At 40.5% G+C, this 25,837-nt stretch overlaps 1 protein-coding gene across 1 annotated transcript in view; it reads right to left on the bottom strand.

Annotated features, from left to right (window-relative positions):
- The window catches only part of SORCS3 (sortilin related VPS10 domain containing receptor 3), a 275,609-nt gene that overhangs the window by 106,009 nt on the left and 143,763 nt on the right, over positions 1 to 25,837 (bottom strand). Inside the window, exon 4 of the mRNA XM_069863574.1 lies at positions 23,967 to 24,125. Coding sequence (XP_069719675.1) covers positions 23,967 to 24,125 — 159 coding nt within the window. The remainder of the gene's footprint in view (positions 1 to 23,966; positions 24,126 to 25,837) is intronic.

The raw sequence follows: 25,837 nt of genomic DNA, 5'->3' as shown, positions 1-25,837 counted from the left end.
GGGTTGATTGCAGTCTAAGGAGGTAGATAACAGAGCTGAGAAACTTAAATGCTTGTAATATCCAAATTTAGGTCTTTAATGGGAAAACAATATAACCTGAGTAAAGGTTCTGCATTTGATTTGATTTTGAGCAACTAGATTTACAAATCAGAGACAGGCCCGTGTTCAGATTAGAAGGGTTCACAACCTCGTGATGTGTACTATGGCACAGCTATGATGGATGGCTAAGTGTGACTGGGAAGATAAACTCTATATGCTCACATTGAATATTAAAGTTCCTGGAACAGGCAGTATCATTGACCACAGAGATCCAGCAGCCACATCAGCACTGAACCACAGAACAATTTACAAAGGTGATTAGAAAGGGTTGTTTGAGCAGCATCCAAAGCCTGAGGCAGCTGATTAATTCATACTATGTCTGTACTCAACTACACAACCAAACTGCTGTATAGCTAGCTAAAAGAAGCTCAAAAACTGAAATTCGGACCCCATCATGTCTAACACAATTGGTATAGGTAAAGACAAAAGAATCAGTCCTTTGCATTTATATCAATGGGAAGTCCAATTTCTGCCAACGACAGCTCAAGCTGCCAGTGAATAAAGAGCATGAGGGGAAAAGAGATGGAAGAAGGCATCCTCCAGTCTTCAAAACTGGGTTCCATTACGTAGACTTCACTGCAACTAACATCACTGAGCTTGTGGTGAGAAATACTAGGAAAGATTTCCTGCCCTGTGTTCCTCAGGAGGTCAGTCATGGTCTGAATATTCTGATTTGGCCAAATTTCTTTGGCACTGTCACAATGTAAGGTAAGATACTGCACTAAAAGCCCCCATTATCTGGGCTTCCTCTGTTTTTCTGGTCAACCAAACACAGTGAGAGTCCAAAAAAAAACCAGCAGAAAATCCTCTACCCCAAAAGGAATTCTCTGCCAACACAAAAAATAAAGCATTGCTTATCTTCTCTAATTAAAGACAACAGAAAAATAAAACTCCAAATCCAAGGACAGGCTTATGAAGTCAATATCAAGGCTATGCATCAAGAAGGTAAACAGCAAATATTTATGCAAACAGCATCACGTCCTTTCTTCTAAAGGAACATCTGGATTCTTAGAAACGATAACTGGCAATCCACACTCCATGAGTCAAATCTCAGTAGTGCTACAACTCTGCCTTGATGGTGGTTGCCAGCAATATTCCTTAAGTCATTTCATGTGTTTTTACACGTACAAGGACCTCCATGCACAGACTGAATTGCAACAAACAACTTGGCTTTCCTTTCCTCTTCCTGACTGCGGGCACAACATACAGATGGAGCCACAGAGCTGCACAAATCATGGGCTTCAGGCAGCTCAGCCTAAGTTAACTCCCGCTCACAACCAACTGCAAGTGGGACTAGCATCCGTATTGTATTCTGCAACAGATTAACCATTCTTATCATAGGAGGAAAGGATTAGCAAAATACATCAATTTCCTTAGACTCTCCTTTATCTTTTGCCCCTAGCATTCCCTTTTCTTTTGCGGCTGCATAACAGCAGTAGCTACAGAGAATTCAATGGCATGAAGCACAATCTCTTTTGCACTACTCATCTCTCCCACAGTGTCTTATTCAGGAAGCACCTTTCTGTGTAAAGTTAAAAATGAGAGACCAGCCACTGAGTACATTTTTCCTGCTTTCTTTCTATTAAGCCTCTGACTGACAGATAGTAAGAGGACTAAATTGAACTTGTAGCCTTTAGGTGATTTCAGATAAAGAGATAAGGAGGATATTATTCAGTTAAAGAAGTTTTATTTATTTATTCACCTATATATTCTAGGCATTCACTTCAATTTTTAACTGGACAATTGAGTCTTAAAGCTGTATGACAGAACAAATTCCTGAAAGGTCTCACTGTCCCAGTTAAATCTATAGTATTATTTAGAAATGCGAATGTAAAGGTTCATGTTAAATTACTGAATAAAACATACATAATAAAGAGTTTTCTAGTATACATTAAAATCAAATATGTATATATACGTATAACCTTCCTGCTCATATCCCTTCATGGCTTTTAGAAGAGACAACAAATTTAGTGGCAGGTACAGCAGATTTCAATAATTTGACCTAAGACTAAATAGTAAGTGATGGAAAGAAAAAAAAAGTTTGTTTCCTGCCAACATTTTCCCTTTTCGAAGCACTTATTATTCATACCTTAGAAGCCTCTACTTCTCTCTGTAGACACTAAAACAAGTCCACTGTAACTAGCGTAGAAACAGATTATCCCACCACAGAGAGATGATTTAGTTGAGATGGATTTCACGTTAGGTTCCCTCTTCCCAGATTGACCTGCTCAGTCTTCCTGGGGGAAGCATGCAGAAGACTGAAGTTTCAGCACAAGCTGAAGAAAGGCCAAGTATAAAATAGCCTGGGTACACTTGACCACATCAAGAGGCACATTGAAGATGTCATGTATAGATTTAGAAGCAATAGACAACAGACTAAAGAAATTCTGAGAGCTTTAATTATATTTATAGACTTTTTGCCCAAGCATAGAAGAATTAGGGCATCAGGAACATACACAAAAAGCTCATATACAAATAAAATCAAATGCTCTTTGAAATAGGGCCTGTTGGCTTGAGCAAACAACTTGATAGAATCTCAACAGATTCCTGTTTGCCAGCCAGCCCTGGAGGAACTTTGGAGTTTGCAAATAATTGTGCCAGAAAAAGTGAGGAAAAACAGCTGCACTATATGTACTTAAAGGAATAATTAATTTATTACATACAAAATCAAACCTCTCTCAGACAATACATCCAGCTGATGATGGAAAGATGCATTCATATTAATCCAGCAGGCTGAGAGTTGCCCTAGTGGTGATTAGTGGGCAGCAGCTGACACATGGGAACATGATGGAAGAGGAGGAGCAGATCAGCCCAGCCTGCCATGTCCTCAGAAGAGCATGATCCCAAGCAATAGCTTGGATTGCTTATATAAAAAGATGGCTCTGATCCTAGAAAAGCACAAAAGCAAACTAACACCTTCTCAGTCAGTGCTGGTGAAAAAAGTCTATGAGATGTGTGGAGGGTTCCTGCCAAAAAATCAAACTGGGACAGAAGAAAAATAAAATTAGGTCAACATTTCTGTAGGAAATCGGATTGCATGCAAGCAGTCTGCAAAAAGTAACTCAGAAAAGCAAGACTGTTGCAGGGTCTTAAATTTTGTCTACAGAGGAAAAATGAACCCAATCACTGGAAAAATATTAGAGGCTCAGAAACTGAAGAAAAAGTTGTAAAACACTCAGAAAATTGCAAAGTGTGTCTTTTCTCTAGGTTTCTGTGTTACAGATTAAATTACAAAAGGAGGAGGTGATGCCATCATTAGTATGCCAGAAGTTCATTCATAGAAGGGAAATAAACTGGAGAAAAACTCACAATACTTTTCAGCCTTAAGTGTACAGAACAGAGAAGCCATGCCTGACAACTGCCAGAGATGACCCATCACATGGAACAAGAGAGCCACACGCAACAAATTCAAAACTGAAGCAAAAATGTTTCATAAGATGATAACATCAACATTTTTTCTAAAGATACATTGAGCAACTGAGTACTGCAGGAGAAATGTTTTGCAAGGTCTTGGAATAATATTCTGCATAGAATACATGGTTGGTCGTCACTTCACCTACTACAAAGATCTTTTTCCATATGTGAAATTCAACATGGGAAGGATTTAATAAGGTTGCCCCTACTTAGCAAAGCCAAAATAAATAAATAAATAAATAGAACAAAGGAATCTACACCATAGAAGATAACTGCTCCAGCAAGTGAAAAGATATGAGTGATCATTGCGTTTCACCCTGTTATATTACATTTCTTTCATTAAACTCTGAAAAAACACCTACTCAAACACTGAAGGACTACTTCTGATAGTCAAATCCACCAGGAGACACAGGGGTTAATGCCACCTTCAAGCTGATGACCAACGCAAGAAGGATGCTATCATTTAGTGTTTGATGGGAACGGTTGGACTCGATGATCCGGTGGGTCTCTTCCAACCTGGTTATTCTGTGATTCTGTGATCTCTGCTTGTTCCTTCCACCTTCTCTCAGGGAAATACCTGTCCTTGTGACCTTGCTTTGCTGTGGCTCCAGAGGAACCAATATCTGAAGCCTGGAAATGCGTCTGGACCTTTAGAGAATGAAAAGAGCATCATCTTGCTCTCTCTTCTTACCACAAGCTGCTGGAAGTTACAATTCATATAAGGTATCCTTGACAGCTCTACACTAAAGAAACTAAAAATAAATCCTGCTTCTTTAGCCAAAAAATTTGTGTAGCAGCTGGTGAAGCTAAGCTTAGGAGAAGGAAGTCTACCAGCACCATATTTATGGGCTTTGTTTACACAGAGTTGTAAAAACTAGTAATTGTAATGAAAACAAATGGACCAGTTTATATCTCTGCTTTGATTTCCTTTCCAGGTGATTAAAGGCTGCATCAAGAGACCTCATTACATCCGAAGGTTCTTCTCCAGCATGGTACAGCCAGATTGTCTCAGACACGGGAAGAGAATGTGTCCACAGACTGCTGCGCATCAGAGACCCACCAGAGCTGTTTGTTTCCCTACAGATGTTCAAGGGGCACTTGAAACAGATTGTTTTGATGGGAAACTGGTCTAGATAGAATTCAAATACTAATCTGTTCCATACAGAGTGTGGGGAAGTATCAGAAGGTTGGAAGTTCTCTTTGCACATTAAAATCTGATGCTGAAGTATTTCACGAGCTGCCTGGCAAAAGTAGACCTTCACATGAAAGAAATAGAGACTCAACTAAACTATTATAAGAAACTGCTCAGAAATCTTCTGCACAAAGCCCAAACACTTTGGGAATGTTTGACTTCAAGTTATAATTGTATAGCTTGACCTAGAGCAGGCATAACAACAAACTTGGGTAGGTTAAGAGAATGCACTGATGTCATGTTTTATGCTTTTACAGTTGAAAAAATGCTTTCACCTCTCATAGTATCATGGTCTGCTTAAAACTAGTGCTCATAGTAAGACTTGCCTCTCTCTGCCTTTACAGTTTACCTCCAAGAAAAAGAGGAAAGTGGATTAAATTGGTGAAAAAGTCCACTCAACAACCTACATATTTCAATTTCTCTTAAGCCTAACTGGTACTGAGCATACCCAGCCAAAAAATTGCCACTTCTGCTGAGAGCACAGCTTATCTTTTGCTTTTTTACTGTGAGACTAGTTTGTAGTGGAACAAGAAGTTCAGATACAGCTGCAATAGAAGCAGCAGCATAAATGGGTGTCTCTAAAGAAGTTAAGGCGTGCTTCAGTTCTGGGTGAAAAATATTTTCTCTTTACTACTTTGCCTCCACCTCCAGAAACACTAGAGTTGCTCAGAATCGAGATGAAAAGTATAACTTCCAGATTTTTTTCTTAAACTGAAAATCTAGGGGAAAAGCATGTTCACTTTGGTTAGCCAGAACCCATTTTAATCATTTCTAAATAATTTAGCTTTAGCAACTTGCAAAAAGTATTATAAATGGAAATGCAGTTTTGAGGGAATGCGAACTTTCTTTCATTACTTGTTTATTCCTTTCTTCTTGACATTTTAGCTACTTCAAAATCACTCTAGAGTATGAGGATGGGCTAAAGTTGAGCAATACGTTGTCACTGACTCTCTTCTGAAGGATGTTTTGTTAACAAGCCTTATTGAAAACTAAAGACACAAAAGGGGCAAAAAACACAAACCAAAAAATTCTCCTTTTAGAGCCTGAGAACAGATTGAGATATAACAGACAGGGCATGCAATGTGCCATGCAGGGGAACAGTTTCCCACATCAGTGATGCAGAGCAGAGAGTGAGACCAGACACAGAAAGAGGAAAGGATACAGAACAGGGAAGGGAGGGACAATACTGGGACTGTGAAGAGATCTGAACAGGATGGAGGTGGCAGAGCTGCCTCCCCCTACCAGGGTCTACCAAGTACACCAGGTAATATCTTTACTAGTATTTCTTCCCCTCAGGCAGAGGCAGAGGAGGGTTGCGAGCTGCTCCTGTTGTCCTCAGCTGCTGCTTCAATCCTTTTTCCCTAGGATCAGCTCTTTAACAGTTAAAAAAGACTGAATCAGCTCTAAGGGCTGCTGACTTTTCTCCCTCCATGCCAGGCTGATTCCTTTGCCCAGCTTCTTCTCAGCTTAAAAATGATTAGACAGTTTTTGTTCTGAGGCCTGGGCTAACTGGATCCATGAGCTGTGTGGATACAGCCCCTGGGGCTGTGCAGGGTCAGCCTACACCACAGAGCCCTGTGCCCCTCCTGCTCAAGAGGAAAATCTTGTTTGCTCCAGGGAACTCCAAACTAGAGCCCTTTAGAAGCCCCTCCTTATGCTCCATTAATGCCTATAATCTAAAAGTTTAACAATAAGGGAAAATAAATGCATACCACATGTCTAATGGGAAGATTTTTCATTCAAATGTGCTTTATTGCGTGATATATGCTTTTAATTACGCTACAAGCATATGGGAGCATTCGTTGCTATTACAGACCTATCTTTCATGTTTATTGAGCATAAGACTACAATGGGAAAAGCAGGAGAGGCTCAGACATTAGCCAGAGTGGGAAATAAAGCTACAATCACATCCTTGGCTCTTCCTCCCCTCCTTCCTCTATAAACCCAGTGGCATTATCTGTAGGGTAACCTCAATATTACACAGAACAGGATTTAATAGAAACTATTTTTTTTTCAGACTAAGGAAAGAAAAAGATTCCACACCATCAAAACACCTTCCAAACTCATAGAAGATTTTGCTGAGTTATTTCTTTATGTGGAAAATCAACATTTCTGGAAGTGGATATGTGGGCATTAATAGAAAGGGGTTGAAACGGGATTCAGAACAGAATTTTATTCTGAGATGTAATTGTTGCTCATGCAAAAAATTTCACATGTCTTGGAAGAAATATGTTAGTTTGGGTTCAAGCAGAACATGTCATTTGGGCAAAATTAAAGCAATGTATTTTGCTACAGATTCAATAACATACGTTATTTAACATAGAGACACCCCAGCCACCCAATTCACCTTCAGTTTTCCATTCATCAGCATTTTCACAGGTAAGGGAGGTTACTTAAGACAGTCCCCAAGTTCTGTGACCCATCACCCTGCAGACACAGAGCGGACACACACTGGAACCTGATCCAGCTCCCATGAAAGTGTTGTACAGCAGAGATGCTCCTACTTGGGGCTAACCCTGGCAGAGGGTACACGTCCACCCTCATACAGTTCTCAACTCATCAGCTGAAGAGCAGAAAACTTAAAACCTGCACCCTGCTCTCCATAGCATTGTGAAACTCTATTTCTTGACAAAGTCAGAGCAATCTCACAAAAAAATGTGCACATTCTCCTGTTCCACTCACCCTATGAGGCCACTGTGCCCCCTCAGCCTGAAGCCACGGGTTCTATCAGGGATTTACGATGCAAAGAAGGGATCACTGCGAAATGTTTAGGTGTTTAAATCACCTCTTTCCTAAGAAAGGAACTCTGCTGCTTCTTACCAGATTTCAAAATTGACAAGTAACTCTTGTCACCTTCAGGAAAAGTGAGAAGAAAACAGCATTGCACTGGCCAAGCACATTCCCTGTAAGCACCCAAACTCAGAGTGAGCAAAGGTTGAGCTATACAAATGATAGACTTTCTGATGATTGAGGAAGCTTGTGGCTGTGCACTGAATAAATACAAGCTGCTGCAATTAATCCTGCTCTAATCCCACCCCTCTCTGCTGCCAAAGACCACTGCAGCCTCTCTGCATGCATACACAATAACAAAGCTGTGAAGCTGGAGGGGTTTGCTCTGCTCAGTGACATTAACACATCAGCCCAGCAGGCTCATGAGCCAGCGCTGTGCATTCAGAGCAGCTAAACACTTTGCTCTCCACAGCAGAGATCCCAGTGCATCTGAGGCAAAGATGCCTACACCAAGAAATGTATCACAGGCACAGGTACTAGATAACTTGGAGGAAAAGTCAGGAACAAGTAATAAAAAAAGTGACCCAAGGAGAGAGATTTCAAAAATTGAACATGCAGAATTCCTCCACAGATTGTAAAAAGGAAGGGCAGAACTATCTACCTGTATGTAAATGGCATAATACCAAGGAAACGGGAAGCTTTGAAGGTTGGTGTGGGTGAGACAGGAGATAGACACTTCTAATCCTTAAAGACTCTTCCTAAGTACGCTTCCCAAGGCAGTTCAATACAAGCTTTGCAAATAGTAATTTTTAATAATTTCTTTTCCATGTCACTGGTGTATGCTAATTCCTGTGGCAATGTAATCTGCAGAGGGGCTGAAGAGCTGTATTCTCAACTCTGCCTGTTAAGAGACTTGTAAGTTAGGAACCATGGCACAGCTAGAATTTTACTGGATTTACTCAACACACCATGCTTCCCCCAAATCTTTTGGTCATGGATACACCTTCAACACCATCCCAGAAAGCTTCTAGGAAGTTGCAGTGGACAATGGGCACTGCTTAGGAAGTGTACAGATCCTGCACTGGGTGGAATCCCTCTCTGGACATTTCTGGTCCCAATACTTATGCTGTAGACTGTTTGGGATCAAGGTCAGATACCAGATCAAACCAACCCATAGAATTGCCCATCATAGTTAATGGGAGTCTTACGTGCCCCAAAAGAGAAAACAGTTGCTGCCTGTAGGACAACTCTGACTGCGAAATAAATCCTGTGAGAAAAAAAAAGATTATAAGAAAAGGGTAGAAGATTTCATCTGATATTACTGAAGATGCAGCTTTAGCAAAAATTATCTCCCACTCGGACACTCTAGACCCTGTACCTTCTTCTACAATTCATTGTTTTAGGCCGTTTTCATTATTGCATGCCTGTCATATCTTGTCCTATAATAAATCAAAAGAATTAGAAATTAAGATTAAATGACCCGTACGTCCTGATTCATTGGATGCCTCAAGTACCAAAGCAAACTTATTTCCATGAGCTTGAACATGTAATATAATAAAGAAACTCACAGCTCCCTTCAGCCTTATTCTCTTGCTCCCCAGCCAGCTCTGGTCTCTGCTAGCAGCTCCACTAGCTTGAAGATGTTCTCCAGTACTGCTCTTCTAACACCTTTAAAATTCTGTGGGGTAATTCATTCCAGCCCCAGCTAACCAGGTTTCCCCTTAGTCCGATTCCCTAGCAAACCTTGCATTGACAACACACAGTTGCTGAAGGGAAAAGCAGAGCAGGCTTACACATGCACCTCGCTCTACACACACACACAGACAAGCAGATGTTGCATGTAGGAAGGGGGTTTTAAATCTGGGAAGATCCAGGGGAACATCCTTTCCTTCACCCTGAACAGAAAGTGGTCTCATGGAGGATGAGAGATGATGTCTTCCCTGCTCTTCATTGTGGTTCAGTTCATCCTGATCCAAATGTAGAGGGGAGATAGACAATACCACCCATGCCCCAGCGCGAAGAGCAGCATACAGATGTTTACAGGAGGAACCCAAATGAACAGCATCATTGTGAATGCCAGTCACCATCAGAAACAATTTAGCTTGACAGTTGTAGCAGAAACTGTCACTGCATTGAGGCATCACTGCCAAAAAAAATCACCAAATGAGAAACTCGCATGTTTGAGGGATCCCCTAAGGCTGCTGGGCATACACCATTTACACTGTCATCTCTGATTCATCCACCGCCCAGTTCCTGCAATCAAACTGTGGAAAATTGTACCTTTGGAATAAATGAATGTGCAATTGCAGAAGGAAGCTCTCATCTGACCCTTTTCAGCAACTTTCTAGATTTATATATATTCTGTGGTGTCTATATACAAATTATTTATCCCATTTAATTCAAACTCTAGGTATCAGCAATCCACTCCATGGAGTGGGGTGAATTAAAAAAAAGCCCCCAGAAAAACACAACAATAAGAAAAACAGATCCAAGGCAACAACTAGAGTCAACAACAAGTCATCAAACTCGATATAATGTAAATTTAATTCCTGAAGTTAACCAACCTCTACAGCGAGGGTACAGCATAACTCAGAAGTTAAGGGAGGGTTGTGAAGGAAAAATAAAGCAGCCCTTTCCATGATGTTGCTAGAGAAAAAAACACAACCCATCTAGCTAGGGAGCATCACACTAAATTTTGCAGCAGAACGTTCAGGTGTGTCACATTCATGCCGTTGGGTATGTGTGCATAACTCTTGTGAACTTGCACCGACATCCAAGGAAATCAACTGGCCTGAAGCAACTGCTGTGTTAGTCAGAGGACAGACCCAGAGTCCTGTTTTGGCAGCAAAACTTTTGATGACTTTATTGTTCTTTTACTATTTGGCAGGAAAGCCCCCACGGGTACAGTATATTCTGCTAGCATGTTATTTGTGCTTGCTGTTATCTATTGAACACTGCAAGTATAAAATGCTACCGAATCTACATTCAGATGGTTTATGATCACTGAGCCTCTGGTAGAAATTAGATGCTCAAGGTAGGAAGGATCAGATTTTCCTCCTTTTGTACTACAGAATCCCAAGGGTTTTCTATAAAGCTTTAAGTTTTGTTTGTATGTTTTATCAGTTGTCCTTCTCTCAAAACTATTACTCTCCATTTTGGTGACTCAGCCCCTCCTTTTCTTTTATCATGACCATAATACTCTGAATGTACCAAAATTTTACTGCATCATACCCTAACTTTCATTTTACAGCCACCCATGGTCCTGTAAAAATCAATTGAACACAAATCTGAAGAATTGTATCACACTGGAAGAACTTCTTGTAACTGCCACAAAACTGTTGTGGGGCTTCTACTGCAAAAATTCAAACACTCACACAAGTGTGTGGCATGCACAAGCCCCCACCCTCTCCCAGGCAACCTATATAGAAGACTGATTTCAAATAAGCACCAAAACACAACTGAAAACATGCTGCATTTGAAAATCTTGGGTTGTTTGCTTTTTCGTTTGTTGTTGCTTAAAGAAAATGCTTCTAGTTTTTATTAACTGTGAGGAAACAGTTGAAAAACATGATTCCCAACCTTTCCTCTGTCACAGAAGCATCAAGAGAAATACAAGACAGGACAATTCAATTAAATTTGAAATTATTCAAGCACCTTCCCCTTCTTGGTTTTTCCTCTGCCAAATTCATGACTTTCAGAGGACTGATTCATGGCTTCTAAAAGCTTGGGATGCTAGTTCTGAGGCGCTAAACCAGAAAACCCAGGCACTGGCCTCCTCTTTCCCTTTCACCACTGAAGCAAGGAGCATGAAAAGCTGAAACGTGCACTGGATTACCACTGAGTGTGTGGAGAATTTGAATAATTCGTGCCTGCTGCGGGGACAAAGGATGTACAGCTGTTCCTCTGGCATCTTTATTCCCCAGAATCATGTTGATTACATGAAGCTTCCACCAGAAGGAAGAAAAGGAGTGGAAAAAATAGAAAAAAAAGGGAGGAAAAACAACAAAAAAAAGTGAATTTTCACGTGTCAAGATTGAGCAATGGAAACAAACAGTTGCCTTAATATAAGCCATAGCTTGCACACAGGCAAATGATCCTAGGGACTTTGCATCTCTCAGCAGGAAGATTTTAGGGAAAATAGCCCTGTATACTGGAAGAAGTAAACTACATCTATCTTGTTTTCTGCAGGAACAGAATACTGCACGTTTCCAGGCTTGATCCTCCAGTGATGTAAACCAGCATTTCCCTGCTAAAATCTGTAGGCTTATACTGAATTTCAGCTGTTACATGTGTGACTGCACACATCTTTTGTAAACCAGCTAAGGTGTGCTATTAGATAAGAACATGGTCCATTTCCCCACTAAAACCAAGCACTGGAGGCAGGAATGGTTTGTAGTGGGTCAAAAAGGGATAAAAGAGAGACAGAGAGATCTGTCAGCAATCTGAAACAAAACTAGGGCCACATACCTGCTTACAGTATTACAGAAATCTGTTCCACGCAGTAGCCACTGAACTATTCCGAATTAAATGTATGAGCTTTTTAGCATACTGCTGTGCTACAACGGGCTCTCTCTGCCCTGTGGCACATTTGCAACTACAGCACCTGCTGACATCAAATTCCTACGTGGGGTCCCAGCCCCAACTATGCTGAAAGCTCATTTAGGAGCTCTGGGTAACATTGCAGCTCTGTCAATCAAGCTGTGATCTCTGAGCCATTTAAATACCCCTTGATTCCTCCTGGTTGTGGCACGAAGGGACCTACTAAGAATTGCACAGTGCAAAAATCAACAGGGCAACACAAGATTTACAAACTGTAAAAAAAAGGTCAGCTCCTGTCTGCTCCTTTTCTCTTTCTTTGGTTCTCAGATATGTGTCTCTCAGCTGTATAAAAAGATTTTGACAATATATTGGTCGAGATAAGATATAATAACGGTGTCCTGTTAAATGGATGTGACGTGTTCAGCAGGAAAGCAGCACTATGCAGATATTACCATTGTAGCAATAATCACCCACTGAAATCAAGACACACAGCTGCTCTGTGTGGTCTAGGGCCAGCCTGTAGGGTCTAACAACCTGCACACCTTCAACTGCAATGGAAAGCAAAGCTACAAGAGCAGCCAAAAGCAAAGTAGAGGCAAAGACTTTGGTCCTTGGCACTGCCAACTATAGCCAAAACTCTGTGTCAGGATCAGATTGTACCCTTCCTGAAGGTTCCCATCCCTGGATGGTTCACAAAGTCCTCTTCCAAAACACTAGTGGGTATATATATCTCAGGGGCAGAACTAAGCAAGGGAATAGCCTCCTATTTCTCCTCCTAACTGCGAGCTCACAGTCTGGCACACAGAAATGCACCCCTTAGGAAGCAACCTCACAGACTATCTCAGTTCTGGGTTGCTGATGACATAGCAAATAGGCAAATGCAGGTGTGCGAATGGCAAAGGAAGACTGTACCTTCATCCCTCAGCATCATCCATCCAGCTGGCTCCCTCAAGGACATTGGTCTATCCCATTCCAGTTATCCATAGGACATTGGTCTATCCCATTCCAGTTATCCATCTTTGAGGATATCAAAGATGAAAGTATTGTCTTAAACAGCCTACTGCGATCCTAATGTTCAATACTTCCAAACAGTGAGGTCTCACATTGTCCAGGCAATGTGCAAATACTAATTAATGCCACCACTATCCAGACAGAAAGAATAGACCATGTCAGGCAGCCTTCCAACAGTGCTCAGCTGCCTGAATTACTGACAGTAGTGGGAGCTGCTGGGTCCCAAAACCTTCTGGATACAGCATGACCCTTCTTGGTTAACAAAACATAACAGCTTCTTAATCATCACCTTCCGGAAAGCACTCTTGGTCCAAGGGAATTAAATAGTGCCCCTCAGTATTGAATTCTACATACTCATAATTTCAGGTGCTGGCAGACCCATCTTCCCTGAGCTATGGTTTTAACATCCTAAAACATTAAAGAAGATGAGAGAACAGCAAAATCCAAAAGAGTGAAAGAAAACTACCTCAAATCCCAACAATAAAAGCCCATACGTGACTTGTATATCTTTGCAGGCCTTTTCAATAGTGAAAGCCTGTCTATATAAATACTTCACACCCTAATGCATGAAGGCTTACATACTTATAGGACTTAATCCACAAAAGCATTCATGCATAACCTTAAAATTAGGCCCAGGATAAACCATTTGGCTGCTCTGAGTTCAGAGTTGCCTTTTTTTCTATCGAGTTCTGTATTTTATATATAGTGCTATTCAAAATGGGTTTTTTTATGACAATTCACACAAGTTGATGTTCATTGTCATATGCTCCTCTCTGTTACTCTAGCTGCGATATTTTTGGGTAAAATTAATCCTCTTGTTCTTCAGCCTGGAATAGTTGCATTTCTAAACTCAAGCACCACACAGAGCCAGTTCAGTGATAGGGAAAATGACACCAAACTGAAGTTTTCTGTGGTCAGCATCAACAGAAATCTAAGTGGAGTCAACAGCTGAATTGTGCTCTTCCTTCAGTTAAAAGTGGTATAACCTATAAGTACGCTCAACAGATTTTAGGGAAGATTTAATGGTGCCCATCAGATCAGGCAAATACTGAGAAAGAGCTTTGAAAAGCAGTATGAAAGGCAAACAAAAAGGGATAGAAGGAAAAAAGAGACAAAGATAGAGAGAAAGAAAGAAAACAAAAGGAGGGGAAGGACAAGGGAACTCCTATGGGTTCACCTCATTTCACTGAAGTAGCCTGGTAGGTAACCCACATCTAAGCAAATGAATCCTGATAAAGAAAACCAAAAGACTGGGAATTCCATCTTTGCTTGCACATCGTGTTTGCTCGCTCCTCTAAAGCACTGGCTCATTAGAACCTGTACACACCATAGCAGAAAATTGAAAATGTAATGCTTTTCATTGCTTCGTTCATATTAGAATAATGTCCCATGTAATCCATTTTTCATACATCCAGACAGGAGGATTGGTTTCAAGTCTCCTAATCTTAGGTAATATAGCAAATACTTAGATCTCAATAAAGTAAACTACATTTTTGCAGTCAATGGAGACCTGGTCAATACAAATGACTCTAAGGTATAATTTACTTCATCCAAAAAAAGTCATCTACATTTGCTTCCAGAAATCAATCAACACTGTTCAGTAGATCACCACCAACTACTATGTGCAGCCTTGGCACCTGATATAGGTATATATCGCTACATTTCAGATCTTCCCAGTCAGGCAAAATAAATCATGCCCTTGATATTCTTATTCTTCAATTTTCTTCATTGCTTCATGTTTATTACCATCAGCTATATTTATAACCACCCCTCACCCCACTTAGGCTCCAGATAAAATCAATATACAACCATGATTTAGTGCAGCCCAGGAATAAACCGTAGAATCCTTGCAATAAACTAGGTTTCTTCAGCAGCAGAGCACATTTAAGCATTGAATGTGTCTCATTCCATTTATCTCTACATTTTCCTTCTCAATGCAAAATCTATTCAAGAAGTATCTATAACATAAATAAAAAAACAATAGGAATGTCTGTTCTAGCTAAGCAAAGTTTCACAAGCAGTTACTTTGGTTTTGCCACCACAAATCATCAAAAGCCCAAAGTTCACTATTTTGCTAAGACAGAATTCATTGGGCGTTTCTTAAGTAGAGACAGGGCTGCATAATTTAATTTCTGATCTCCTATTAAAACTTCCAGGCTCGCCATAACTAGAATGATAAATGCACACTCATAAGTCTTCTTTCTGACAGTAATGACCATCAATACTTTAAACACAAACAATCGCGACATTTGGCTTTATAAAAATTACCTTGTGCACCAATACCACTTAATTAAATCATTTAAAACCTGCTTTTGTTACATTTAATGAATGGTATATTATACTGCAATGAAACATGCAGCAATACAAATACTTCACAATGCTAACAATTAAGGCTCACTTCACTTACGGCAATTGACAACACAAGTGCTCCTCACTTCATTCAGTTTGTGCATTCCAAATGAACCGGTTAGCGAAAAGGGTGCTTCTTTGCTAATGAGTTTTGTAATCAAGGCATCTATTTTAATTTCAAATTGGCTAGATTGGGGGAAATTGCTGAACTAAATGACTGGTTCTAATTAGGATTATAAAAATATACATCATGCAGCAGAATTAGCGCAAGGTCTTGATTTCCCTGCATTTGCATATAGCTTTGGTTTAAAAGTGGAAAAAAAACCTCCTGATAAATTGTTTTCCTTTTAATGAATTGAACAAACACTATATCTGTTTTAGTCGTCCTTTCATTTAAAGGCACTGATACATATTCATGATTTGTAAATGAAGTTAAGTGATTTCAATTCGTCGGTTCATTACCATATTGAAGAACAGACTTCTGTAAATTGCCTTTAAATATTCCCAATCTCAAGGGTTTGGTAGGATTTTTTTGTTTGGTTTGGGTTTTTTTTAACTTTACTAACGTTTCAGTTTATCTGTTTGATGGAGCCCTGCCTGCCTGGGAGAACCACCGGCAGGTGGCTTGTCCAGCAAAGGACACACGATACGTTTGTAGAACCTGATGTTCTCAGAAGAGCATTCAAAAGGCAAAGAGATGAAAGGCTTAATTGTGGTTAATTCATGGGAATAGGACTCTATCTGGGTTCAGTTTCTGACTTTGTTATAGCCCTCAGTGGTAGTTAGGCAATGAAACACTTTAATGACCTGGGCCTGAATACACTATGGGTACTTCGGGGACAACGCTTTTTCTGTCAGCTTCACATTTAATTGCGAGCTCTCTGGGGCACCGATTGCTCCTTAATATGAATGTGTAATACAATGGACCAGTCAGCATGGCATGGATTTCTAAGAACAGTTACTGTAATACAGCTTGTATTAAACATTAAACAGTAAGTCTTCCTTTAGAACTGGGCAAAATACTCACTATATTTCCCGACTCAGTATGATAGACCTGTAGAAGTAATTGTTATTATGGCAGCTCTCTCAATTTCTTTCCCCCTTGGGTGAAGAAAAGAATGCAGAAAGCTGTACCTCCAGCTTCACTCTGCAGGGTGGTCAAACGCCGAGTGACTTGTACAAGATAAATTTGAAAGTAGATTATTGTATCCGTAGGACTGGAACCACAGTCATCTTGTTCTTCAGGTATCAATGAGCCATGATGAGAAATTAGCCCCAGTGCATTCTCTCACATCGTACAACGAAATGGTGATTCTACCATGAGGATGCACATGGGAGCAGAAAGAACTTATTTTCCTTGTTAAATATAATGTTCACATCTTGCTAAGAAAAGCTGAGTTTTACCCGAGAGGTACAGTCTTGAGATGTTACTGATAAAAGGAGAAGTTGCTCACACTTCTAACAACTACAGTTACATCTAAATTCCAGGACCACGAGTGCTGCTGAGGACCAGGCGACCGCACTGGGAGCCTGCTGATTTGTACCAGAATGAAATGTGAGGCAGCTACCAATGCAACTCTCCTCATCAGCCCCCTACCACGGTTCCTAAGGAAAGGAAACTTAAAGGCCTGGGCTGAAAAAAACTCAGATCAAGGACTGAAACACTTGCTGGGAATGAAGACTACGACTCCCTAGTCTCTGTGCTAGCGAAACTGAGCAGAGTAGATAGAGTGGGAGCTAAGCCTGACACTCCATAGCACCAGCACTCCCTGAGACTCAGGAACCAAGGGTCCTTCAGGGCACTGAGGGCTCTTTCAATGTCCCCGTTCAGTGGCCTACTTCAACAGGAAAAGAGGAGATGAGTTGTCTTCTCCTGTGTGTGTGTGCATATCTATAAAGATCTGACTTTATTTCTTCATGTGACTCCTCTTCACAAGGAAACACACGGAGAGGACAAGAAGCAAGGGGTATAAGTTTCATCAGGAGAGGTTTCAACTTGATATAAGACATTTTTTTACAGTGATAACTATCAATCAGTCACTGGAACCTCCCCACTCTAGGGATGCAGTGAAGTTCCCATCACTGGAGGCTTTCAAGACAGGATGATAGGTAACCACATCTAGACTCCCTTTCCCACAAAAGGTTGGACCAGATGATCTATTCAGATCCCTTCCAACCTGGGCTCTTCTAAAAATCTATAACGTCTCATTACAGAGAAACCCAGACAAAGAGGGATGACTGCCTGGATAAGGTGCGTACGTTTTGAATCCAGTCTTACCCTCCTCTCAGCAAGTCCACTGGATCTCCTTTGCAGCAACCTACCCAATCACGCACTGTCTGGAAAAAAAAAAAAAATCACACCCTTCACCATCTACCTGCCCCATGCAATCCTGGGAACCTCAGACCAAATTCCAGGGGAGAAATTTGCCTGGCAGCAGACAGACGTTGCGTTTGTGGCCCTGGCTCTGTGTGCCTAGACTATTAAAAGAAAGCTTTCCCACGTGGTCCCAGTGTTATCTGTGATTCTTTTTGATAAATTCAGCAGCGTCTAGTCAAGATAATCAGGGCTCTTACATGCGCTGCATTCAATTTTCAGATCATAACTTGCCACATCTCCAGCGCTGAAGGAATCTCCTCAGTCAGACCTGATACTGTCTGCCAGGTGCAACTCGGTGATACAGCAGAATGTTATCTTGTACATTTTATTTATCACCTCATTCAAACAGATATTAAGACACCCACTTTCTTTTGTTCATTTCCTGCTGAAGATTAAGCCCTGTGGAGGGAGAAGCCACTGATTGCCAAACTTCTTGTTTTTCTAGTGTTCTCTAATTCATAATGGTGTAGCTGGGGAATTTAAATTGTTCTGTTACTGAATTATTCAATCTCTCACCTATTCCTGGTGGGTTCCCTGTAAGGAACAGGTGGAACTGTATCGCTTCATATAGGTTTTTTCTTAACAATGGTGATTTCAAATATTTTAAATATCTCCCTTTTTATTTCCCTAACATTTTTCTCTCTTTTTCTTTAAATTACCTATTAAAAATATATTCATGCAAGAAGTTTGTGCATGTTGCTCTGAAAGAAGTTTCAGTGTCATTCGGAGAGCAATTCCATGAAACTGGAAACCCCTCCTCTGCTTCTACCCCCAGACTGATCCATCCCTCAGAGTGGTATTGGGGTGTGGAAAGTTGAGCTTATTGAGAACTGGATGGTTCCTTGGATAAATGAGATGAATAATGAGGCACCTGAAATACTGGTATCAGAAATTCAAGACTAATTAAAGATCTTCATGCCCAGCTTCTATGAATGGCAGCAATGAAAACCATACCTCATGTATATGCTGGTAGACCGAGCTTTCACAGCACTCCATAAAGCAGTTTCCAATACTTTCCAACAGCGAATATCAACCCTTTTTATACCCTTCCCATCACGCTTTGATACAAGGGTCACTTAAAAAGGTTTCCTATGTATTTTCTGCAAAAAACTGTGAAAAGTGGAGGATGAAGCCCCTTTTTGCCTTTGTATTGGCTCATATATCAAGTGCCAATACGGATTTCACTAGGGAGACCCGCGCAGACTTGCAGCAAAATTACCTTTAACGTTTACATCGTGTCCACATTCTGTCAAAGGCTGCAGGGGGCCATTAACAGAACCAACATGTGCACACATCAGATTGCACAATTTTATCAATAAAGCAGACATACACAGAGCTACTGGGAAGAGATCCAAGATTTTCAGCTCACAAGATGCAACCAATCTCCCAGAGCCTGATAATTGCACAATGCCACATGGCTGCTCAGGGGGGAGTAGTACACCCACCCATGCTTGCTTAAAGCCCTGCAAAAATTCCTCCTGTTTATGTTTTATATGTTGTGAGAAGACATTAGGGTCTACGAACTTGCTACACATTCGTGCCCACACAAACAGATTTTTTGGCTCTCTCATATTGCATTTATTTTATAATACAAGAGAGTTAGCAAGACAGAGGAGGGTCATAATTGGCTAAAAAAATAAGAACAAGAACAATATGCTGTGCCTACTCATCCTGGGGAATTATACTAAATAACTCTTTGGAAATTCTGAAGTTAAAATAAACAGTGGTGGCTGTGATTTGTCTTTAAATGAAAAAAGTAACCAGCAGCCACAGAGCAAATCATCACAGGGAATGCCTGCTGAGCTCCACCCCTCTCAGTGAATCTTCTCCCTTGCTCCTAGAAATAGCCACAAGCAGGAAAAAGAGAGACAATACCCATCTGGAAGTGATGATAAAAGATTCTGGGATTTAACTGATGTTGTATTCAATTATTTCAGTTTATGGGAGAGGTAACATTGTCAGAAAGTCTGACTTTCTTAGGTATCAAATCATATTTCAAGGAGAAGTTCTGTTAAGAAGAGATTGTTTCATCCTCTTAAAGAAGAGGAAGGTCATTTTTGGACATAAGACTGCTGTGAAGCTTGGGCTTTATACTAGAACCATCTGAGACTAGTTGCAAAAATCCACAGACAGGCATAAAAACTGATCCATGTGAGGTATAAGCTAGGGTAGTGGGGCTATTTAACAAGGGTACAGGAGGAGCAATGAGAAGTACAGTAAGTTGTATCTGTCAAGCATCCTGCAATGCCTGAACATCAAAACTGAGAGTAAGGAAGAGCCAGTTGGAGAAGGTGGAAGTATAAATTTATGATCGAAATTACATATTAACAGAGGCGTAACAGTGACTGGTTGACAAAATTCACAATTAGAACATTGCTGCAGGAAAGCATCACTTGCTCAGGAAAGAGAGGACAACCCTTGCATATGACAGGTACAGACAGTAAGTCTGAGATCTCACACCATTCTTCTAAGCAAGCTAAAAGACTGCAGAAAATTACTATTAGCTGGGTAGAAAACTTACTTGGATACCATATTCTGAAAACCGTTATCACTTGGCCACTGTCAACTTGCAGGGGACACATGAAGACTGTGTTCAATAAAGATGTCAGAGTTCTACATTATTCCATTTATTCACTCCTTTCTTAGAATAGTGAATACACCTTCTTCTGAGTTTGAGATAGTGTACAGACCTTCTAAAACACCAGCTTGGAAGGGACAATAATTCTGTTAGAGGAAAGAATTCAAAACATGTTGCATTTATTTAGTTGGTTCGTGGGTTTTTTTTAATCAACTAGATGCTTAGAATAAAAGAATGGTTTAAAAAAGAGTCTTGAATCACAACATTGGAACAGTAGGTCAGAAGACCTCAGAGGAAAACTTTCAAACAGGAAGATCCAAAACACTGAGTATTTTTATTCCACATTAAAAACTGTAATATTGTTTTCTAATTTTATACACAAAATATTTTAAAAATCTTTGATCTAGGTAGTGGCCAAATCAGTTATTTGTAGGGCACTAGATGCTCATATTTGACTTCACTGTGTGGAAAAACGTACTAGGCAAAATGGATTTTCAGATTTGTCATTCTCAATTTCCAAGTTGACCACAGCTTGCTTACACCACCCTGTTATTATTTTTAATGGAAAGAAAATTAATAAAATAAGTATTAATCTGAAAATTATTTTTAATATAAGAAATTAAATTGAATTTGCAAACACATTCACACTTATTAGAGAATGGAATAGACCTTCCCTTAACACTTCCTACTGCAGGATTTGTTTTCAGAGTTATTTGCACTACTCTAAAGTAGTCATTACAAGTAAGACTTTAAAGGTCAGACACACTTGGAAATTTTAGAGAGATGGAAGATTATGGTCTCCCACTGTAAGAGTGGCTGCACCACTGACAATACTGAACATCAGTGTCTTGCTTTGGCACCTTCCTTGTAACGGCATCTGAGGATAACACCTGCAGATAACACCACAGACTAATGCTAAATGTTTTATTTTAATGCCCTTTCTTGCATTTCCAAGAAATAGTATCCCAAAAATGTGGATACATGAACTGAGAAAGCAAGCACTATTTGATCCAGCACCACCTATTTTGTGCCAGGTGAGTTCAGGCTGCCTGACAGTAGAATAAGAACAAAAAGGACAGAGTAGTACCAGCAGAATCAGGCTGCAGCTGGAGAATTAGCCCCTGACAACAGCACAGCACCCCTTTGGATAGCCTTCTTGCAACTGCAGAGCCTGCAGCCTCTCTAGCCACTTATTTTAGGAGCTCTTGATATCTCTCTTCTGATCAGAAGCAGATAGACGAAGTCATCATTGCCACTGATATGACCACATGGTCACAGCTAGTGGAGAGGCTGGGGCATAGCAGTGTGGGAGGGTGTAAGATCCAAATCTGACTTCTAGAGAACAAGACAGAAGATCAAACACAGCAGTCTTAGAGATGCACAAGACCTGATGAAGCTACTTAAGGATTTAGGATTTTTACCATCAAGGATGCTTTCTACTTGTCATTGGCCTAAACTGCATCCAACAGAAGGTCATGGCTGACCTCTGGTTCCCCTTCAGTTGTGGCAGGACTCCTGCTTCCAGACAGACAGGAATAATTTACACTGGCCTCTCAGAAGACTGCATCTGGGAACTCCATATAGCATCGCTGTCACAGTCTGTAGCACCGCCTTTGCACTCCAAAAGCACTGTCCATTATCTCAGTATCAACTGCAACTGCAGTGAAGCTGCATGATCCTGAGCCAGAGTGACAATACTTTTACAGCTCTTACTAAGCCAAGACATGGCTGAGAACAATCGATATCTACGCTATACAGCGCCAATGCTTCAGCTGGAAAAAGCGTTGCCTCCACGGTTCCGCTCAAAAGCCAGCATTCAACCAGTTCTTGAGATCATCTTTCCGAACACTGAAGAAAAAGCATGATGAGTGGCCTTGAATGCTAAGGCAGACATAGAGGCAAAGCCTGAACTTTGTGTTGTTCCATTTCCTTGGCCAACAAGATGCTGAGCACCTCATCTCTGCTCTTAGACTGTGGACAAACTTATTCAGTTCCTGGGAAAAAATGCAAGCAGCCTCAGGGTGTTTCTAACTGTCAGTTCATTTTCTCAGCAGAACAGCAGAGGTGGGCACTCAGATACATTAGTTTGAAGGGACAGAAGCAAACATTGCACTGGAACAGGGGAACATAATTACAGCCTCACAGTCAAGTGCATGTACATACTTTGTATTTTTATTTCTCCTTCCAGTGGCTAACATGTCATTAAAAGGATACAAAGCATGGAAAATAGAAGTATGATACTTCAACCCAAGATCAGACGGATCGCTTTGCAAATGCATACTCAGCATGTCATATCTGGCTTTTCACATCCATGAGCATCTCATCACACATTTATTTCTTGCAGGGCTATCTGCACAAACACCAGTGCCATTTAAAATTCTTAAATCCAGAAGTATCATCAAACCATTCCATGATATTGAATAAATAGATTGGTCTTTCTAGCCTACTTCAAAATCCCTGTTATGCTGAACATATGAGTGCAAAAAAAAGTATTTGACATTTGACTAACTCCTTCATACAGGAAGGACTTGATACGATGAAAGACGTGTATTTACAATAGCTTTGTGCCAGCAAATGTCACTCAAGTAGCAGCAGCAGCACAGCAGCAAACCACCTGGTGCCTGCCATAGCATTCTGTTAACAAATGGATGGAAAGCTTACATTGGGAAGTATGGTAGTAGTGGATTATTTGATTAAACTCTTAGTAACTACTTCAGTAAAGTTTCACACTAGCCTTTCAAAGGAAATTCTGTTAAATACAAAAGGCACAATTTACTGGGTGTATCATCCCTATAGCTGGGATGGGAGAATAACTAGTTTAGAACATTTAAAAAATAACTGCAGGAGTTTAAAATCCCTCCTAGAACACACAGATACACTTCACAGATTAATGTCAAAACCTTGAAGTGGCTATTCAATGTCTTCACTTTCCAGAGTGTGCATATGACAGAAACGGAACAGAGGAAAGATAAAAGCTTGGCAAGTTTTAAGCTTCTTAAAATTTGTAACTTGCTCATGTGGTCTATGTCTCAGCTTTGGGCTGTAGTGGGAACTGCTCTTCCAGAACTGAAGCACACACTCTATAGCCACAACACTTCTCAAGTCACATTGCACGTGTGTTGCTCAGCATCATTCAAGACAGATGACTGCTGTGTAAGAACAGGCTTGCTAAGGACAAAGTAACAGACTTAAGAGTTGTCCCACCAATAGAAGTCAATGCAAAATGACTTAAAATGTGGCACAGAGGAGTTTACTGTCTATCTCACTGATTTCCAGATAACTGAGTGCAGTTTGCAAATGGAAAGAGCATCCCATCATGAACAACAGACCAACTCAGCCCGAGCGCTCGATCCTCAGACAGCTCAACAATCACCAAAGCCTATAAACCAACAGATTCGTAGAACAGCTCCATGTTTCACACCAAATCTCAGATCCTTTTCAACTACTACTAACCATCGCCACTACTAAAATTTCCATACCCATCATGATCACTGTGTAACTCCACTCCCTTTTGCAAGCTTTGGAGTCACTGGAGGGTGGGGGGTAGGGTGGGTGAGCACACTTAAACCAGCAAAGTTAGAGCAGCAAAGCACACCATAATTTCTTCACCATCTTTGGAAGCTGTCCCCTTTAACACCTGGCTCAAGCATCAGTGAAATATTAAATCAATTGCTCACCTTTTGATCCAGACTGTAGGCCAAGATCCACTCCTCCTGCTTGGGGTGGAAGAGCAAGCTCTGAATATAGAAGTTCAGACGGTACTTCTGGTAGGTAGCTCCTTCATCAGAGCTGATGAGGATGCTGCTTTCAATCTCCGGATCACTAAGAAGCATGATCTAAATAGCAAAATGGAGGGGAAAGACTGTTATTGGAAAAGTGAAACTGAACATCATTTAAAAGCACGGCCATGCAGTACCAATTCCTATTAGATATATTCAGAACACTGCTCAGCAGTGTAAACAGCCCATGGGATTTCCCAAATAGTTTTGGTTGTTTGTTTGGGGTTTTTTAGCATGTCATTTCCATTTTATTTTCTGTTTCACTCATAGATTTATCCAGTGATTCCTTTCTTCATTTTATTTTTATCCAGATACATTCAGAAAGCCTCGCAAGACTGAAAAATGCTATGCTGATATTGAAGTTGATTTGGGTTGGGTATAAGCAACTTCAGGCACCCACAACAGGCTTTCCTGTTTACCACCTCTCTTCCCAAATGCAGAATACTGTCTCCAAAAGTACACAACAGGGCACTCCTGAGATTTAGGGTTCATTATTTGGCAGCTTGCAGAGCTACAAATGAGCTCACCTCGCTGGAAACCCAGAATGCCTACCAGGATCAGCTGCTGACATCTGAAAATAGTCTATGTGCGTTTGCACAAATATCAGTACACGATCTCATCTATCATACTTGCAATTTATACAGTAGGAGATATTCATTCACTCAGTGAACAGGTAATTTTCCCTGAGCATGGGAAAGTGTATGACCTCAATTTGTACGGGGAGGAAAATACTTCAGAGAGTCTAATTTTAATTAGAAAATTATTACCAATATTTTAAAATGGGTTGATTCCACATTATCAGATGGCATGCTCTACATAAATGTTATCAAGAAAAATGTTGTGGAAACATTAACACCATCTTATTAACATCTGGAGAAAACGACATCACATTAAAGCAAATGCCAGTGCCATAAAATAAAGGGAAACAGTAGGAAATAAATTAGAGCTGTGCTAAACACAGCAGGTTATTGATACAGTAGCTGAAACAAATATAGAAACTGCCTTTCAGCAAGAAAACAGATCAAGGAACTTCCTTTTTTAGATAGCTGCAGAATGATCAGCTAGCTGAGATATATCACAGTTTTGTTAGAGTCTCATGCCCACATTCATTTTTCTCATCCACCTTCACAGAGCTTTAACTTCGAGACTGCAACAGGGAAACACATTCATTTTCACAATAAAAATCAGTTGGAAGGAGTGGAATGGTAAGATCCTTGGTATGTTAGACCTTGATCAAGCAAAACAATTCAACCTGTTTACGCTTAAGTACCTCATTAACTCCATGAAGTCACCAAGGAAAAGTGAACATAATGTAAATTGTTTCAGATCCTTTCCATTAAGAAATGAAAAGGATCTTTAAAGCTCGAACTGAACAGTTTCCCAGGGTGAAGCCACCTGTATGAATCCAGCTTGAGCTCAGAGCTCCTTCAACACCCCCCTCACATACTGCTTACCAGCCTCATAAAACAATCTCCACACATTCCCACAGAAAGCCCCTCCACAAGTCCTGAAAAACTGCAGTTGCAGTGTGATCTGGTGCACAGAATGGGAAATGCCCCCACAGGCAACTGACTCCTGGGGAATCAGTCTTGAGAATAGGTCCCTATGGCCTTCACCTAGAAAGAATTTTTGGTACATCTCTTCTTTCTAAAAAGGTAAAAAAAAATCTATTTCATTTTGCTTCAAACAAGAAAGGTTCCCCCACTATTTCAAAGTATTTTTTCTGTCACTGGTAACTTAGACTTCCAAGACATTTTGTCCCCCAAGTA

The sequence above is a fragment of the Phaenicophaeus curvirostris genome, chromosome 9, assembly GCF_032191515.1.
Source record: "Phaenicophaeus curvirostris isolate KB17595 chromosome 9, BPBGC_Pcur_1.0, whole genome shotgun sequence".
Taxonomy (NCBI): domain Eukaryota; kingdom Metazoa; phylum Chordata; class Aves; order Cuculiformes; family Cuculidae; genus Phaenicophaeus; species Phaenicophaeus curvirostris.
The sequence above is the reverse complement of the archived record's forward strand: the minus strand, read 5'-3'. Positions and strand labels throughout refer to the sequence as shown.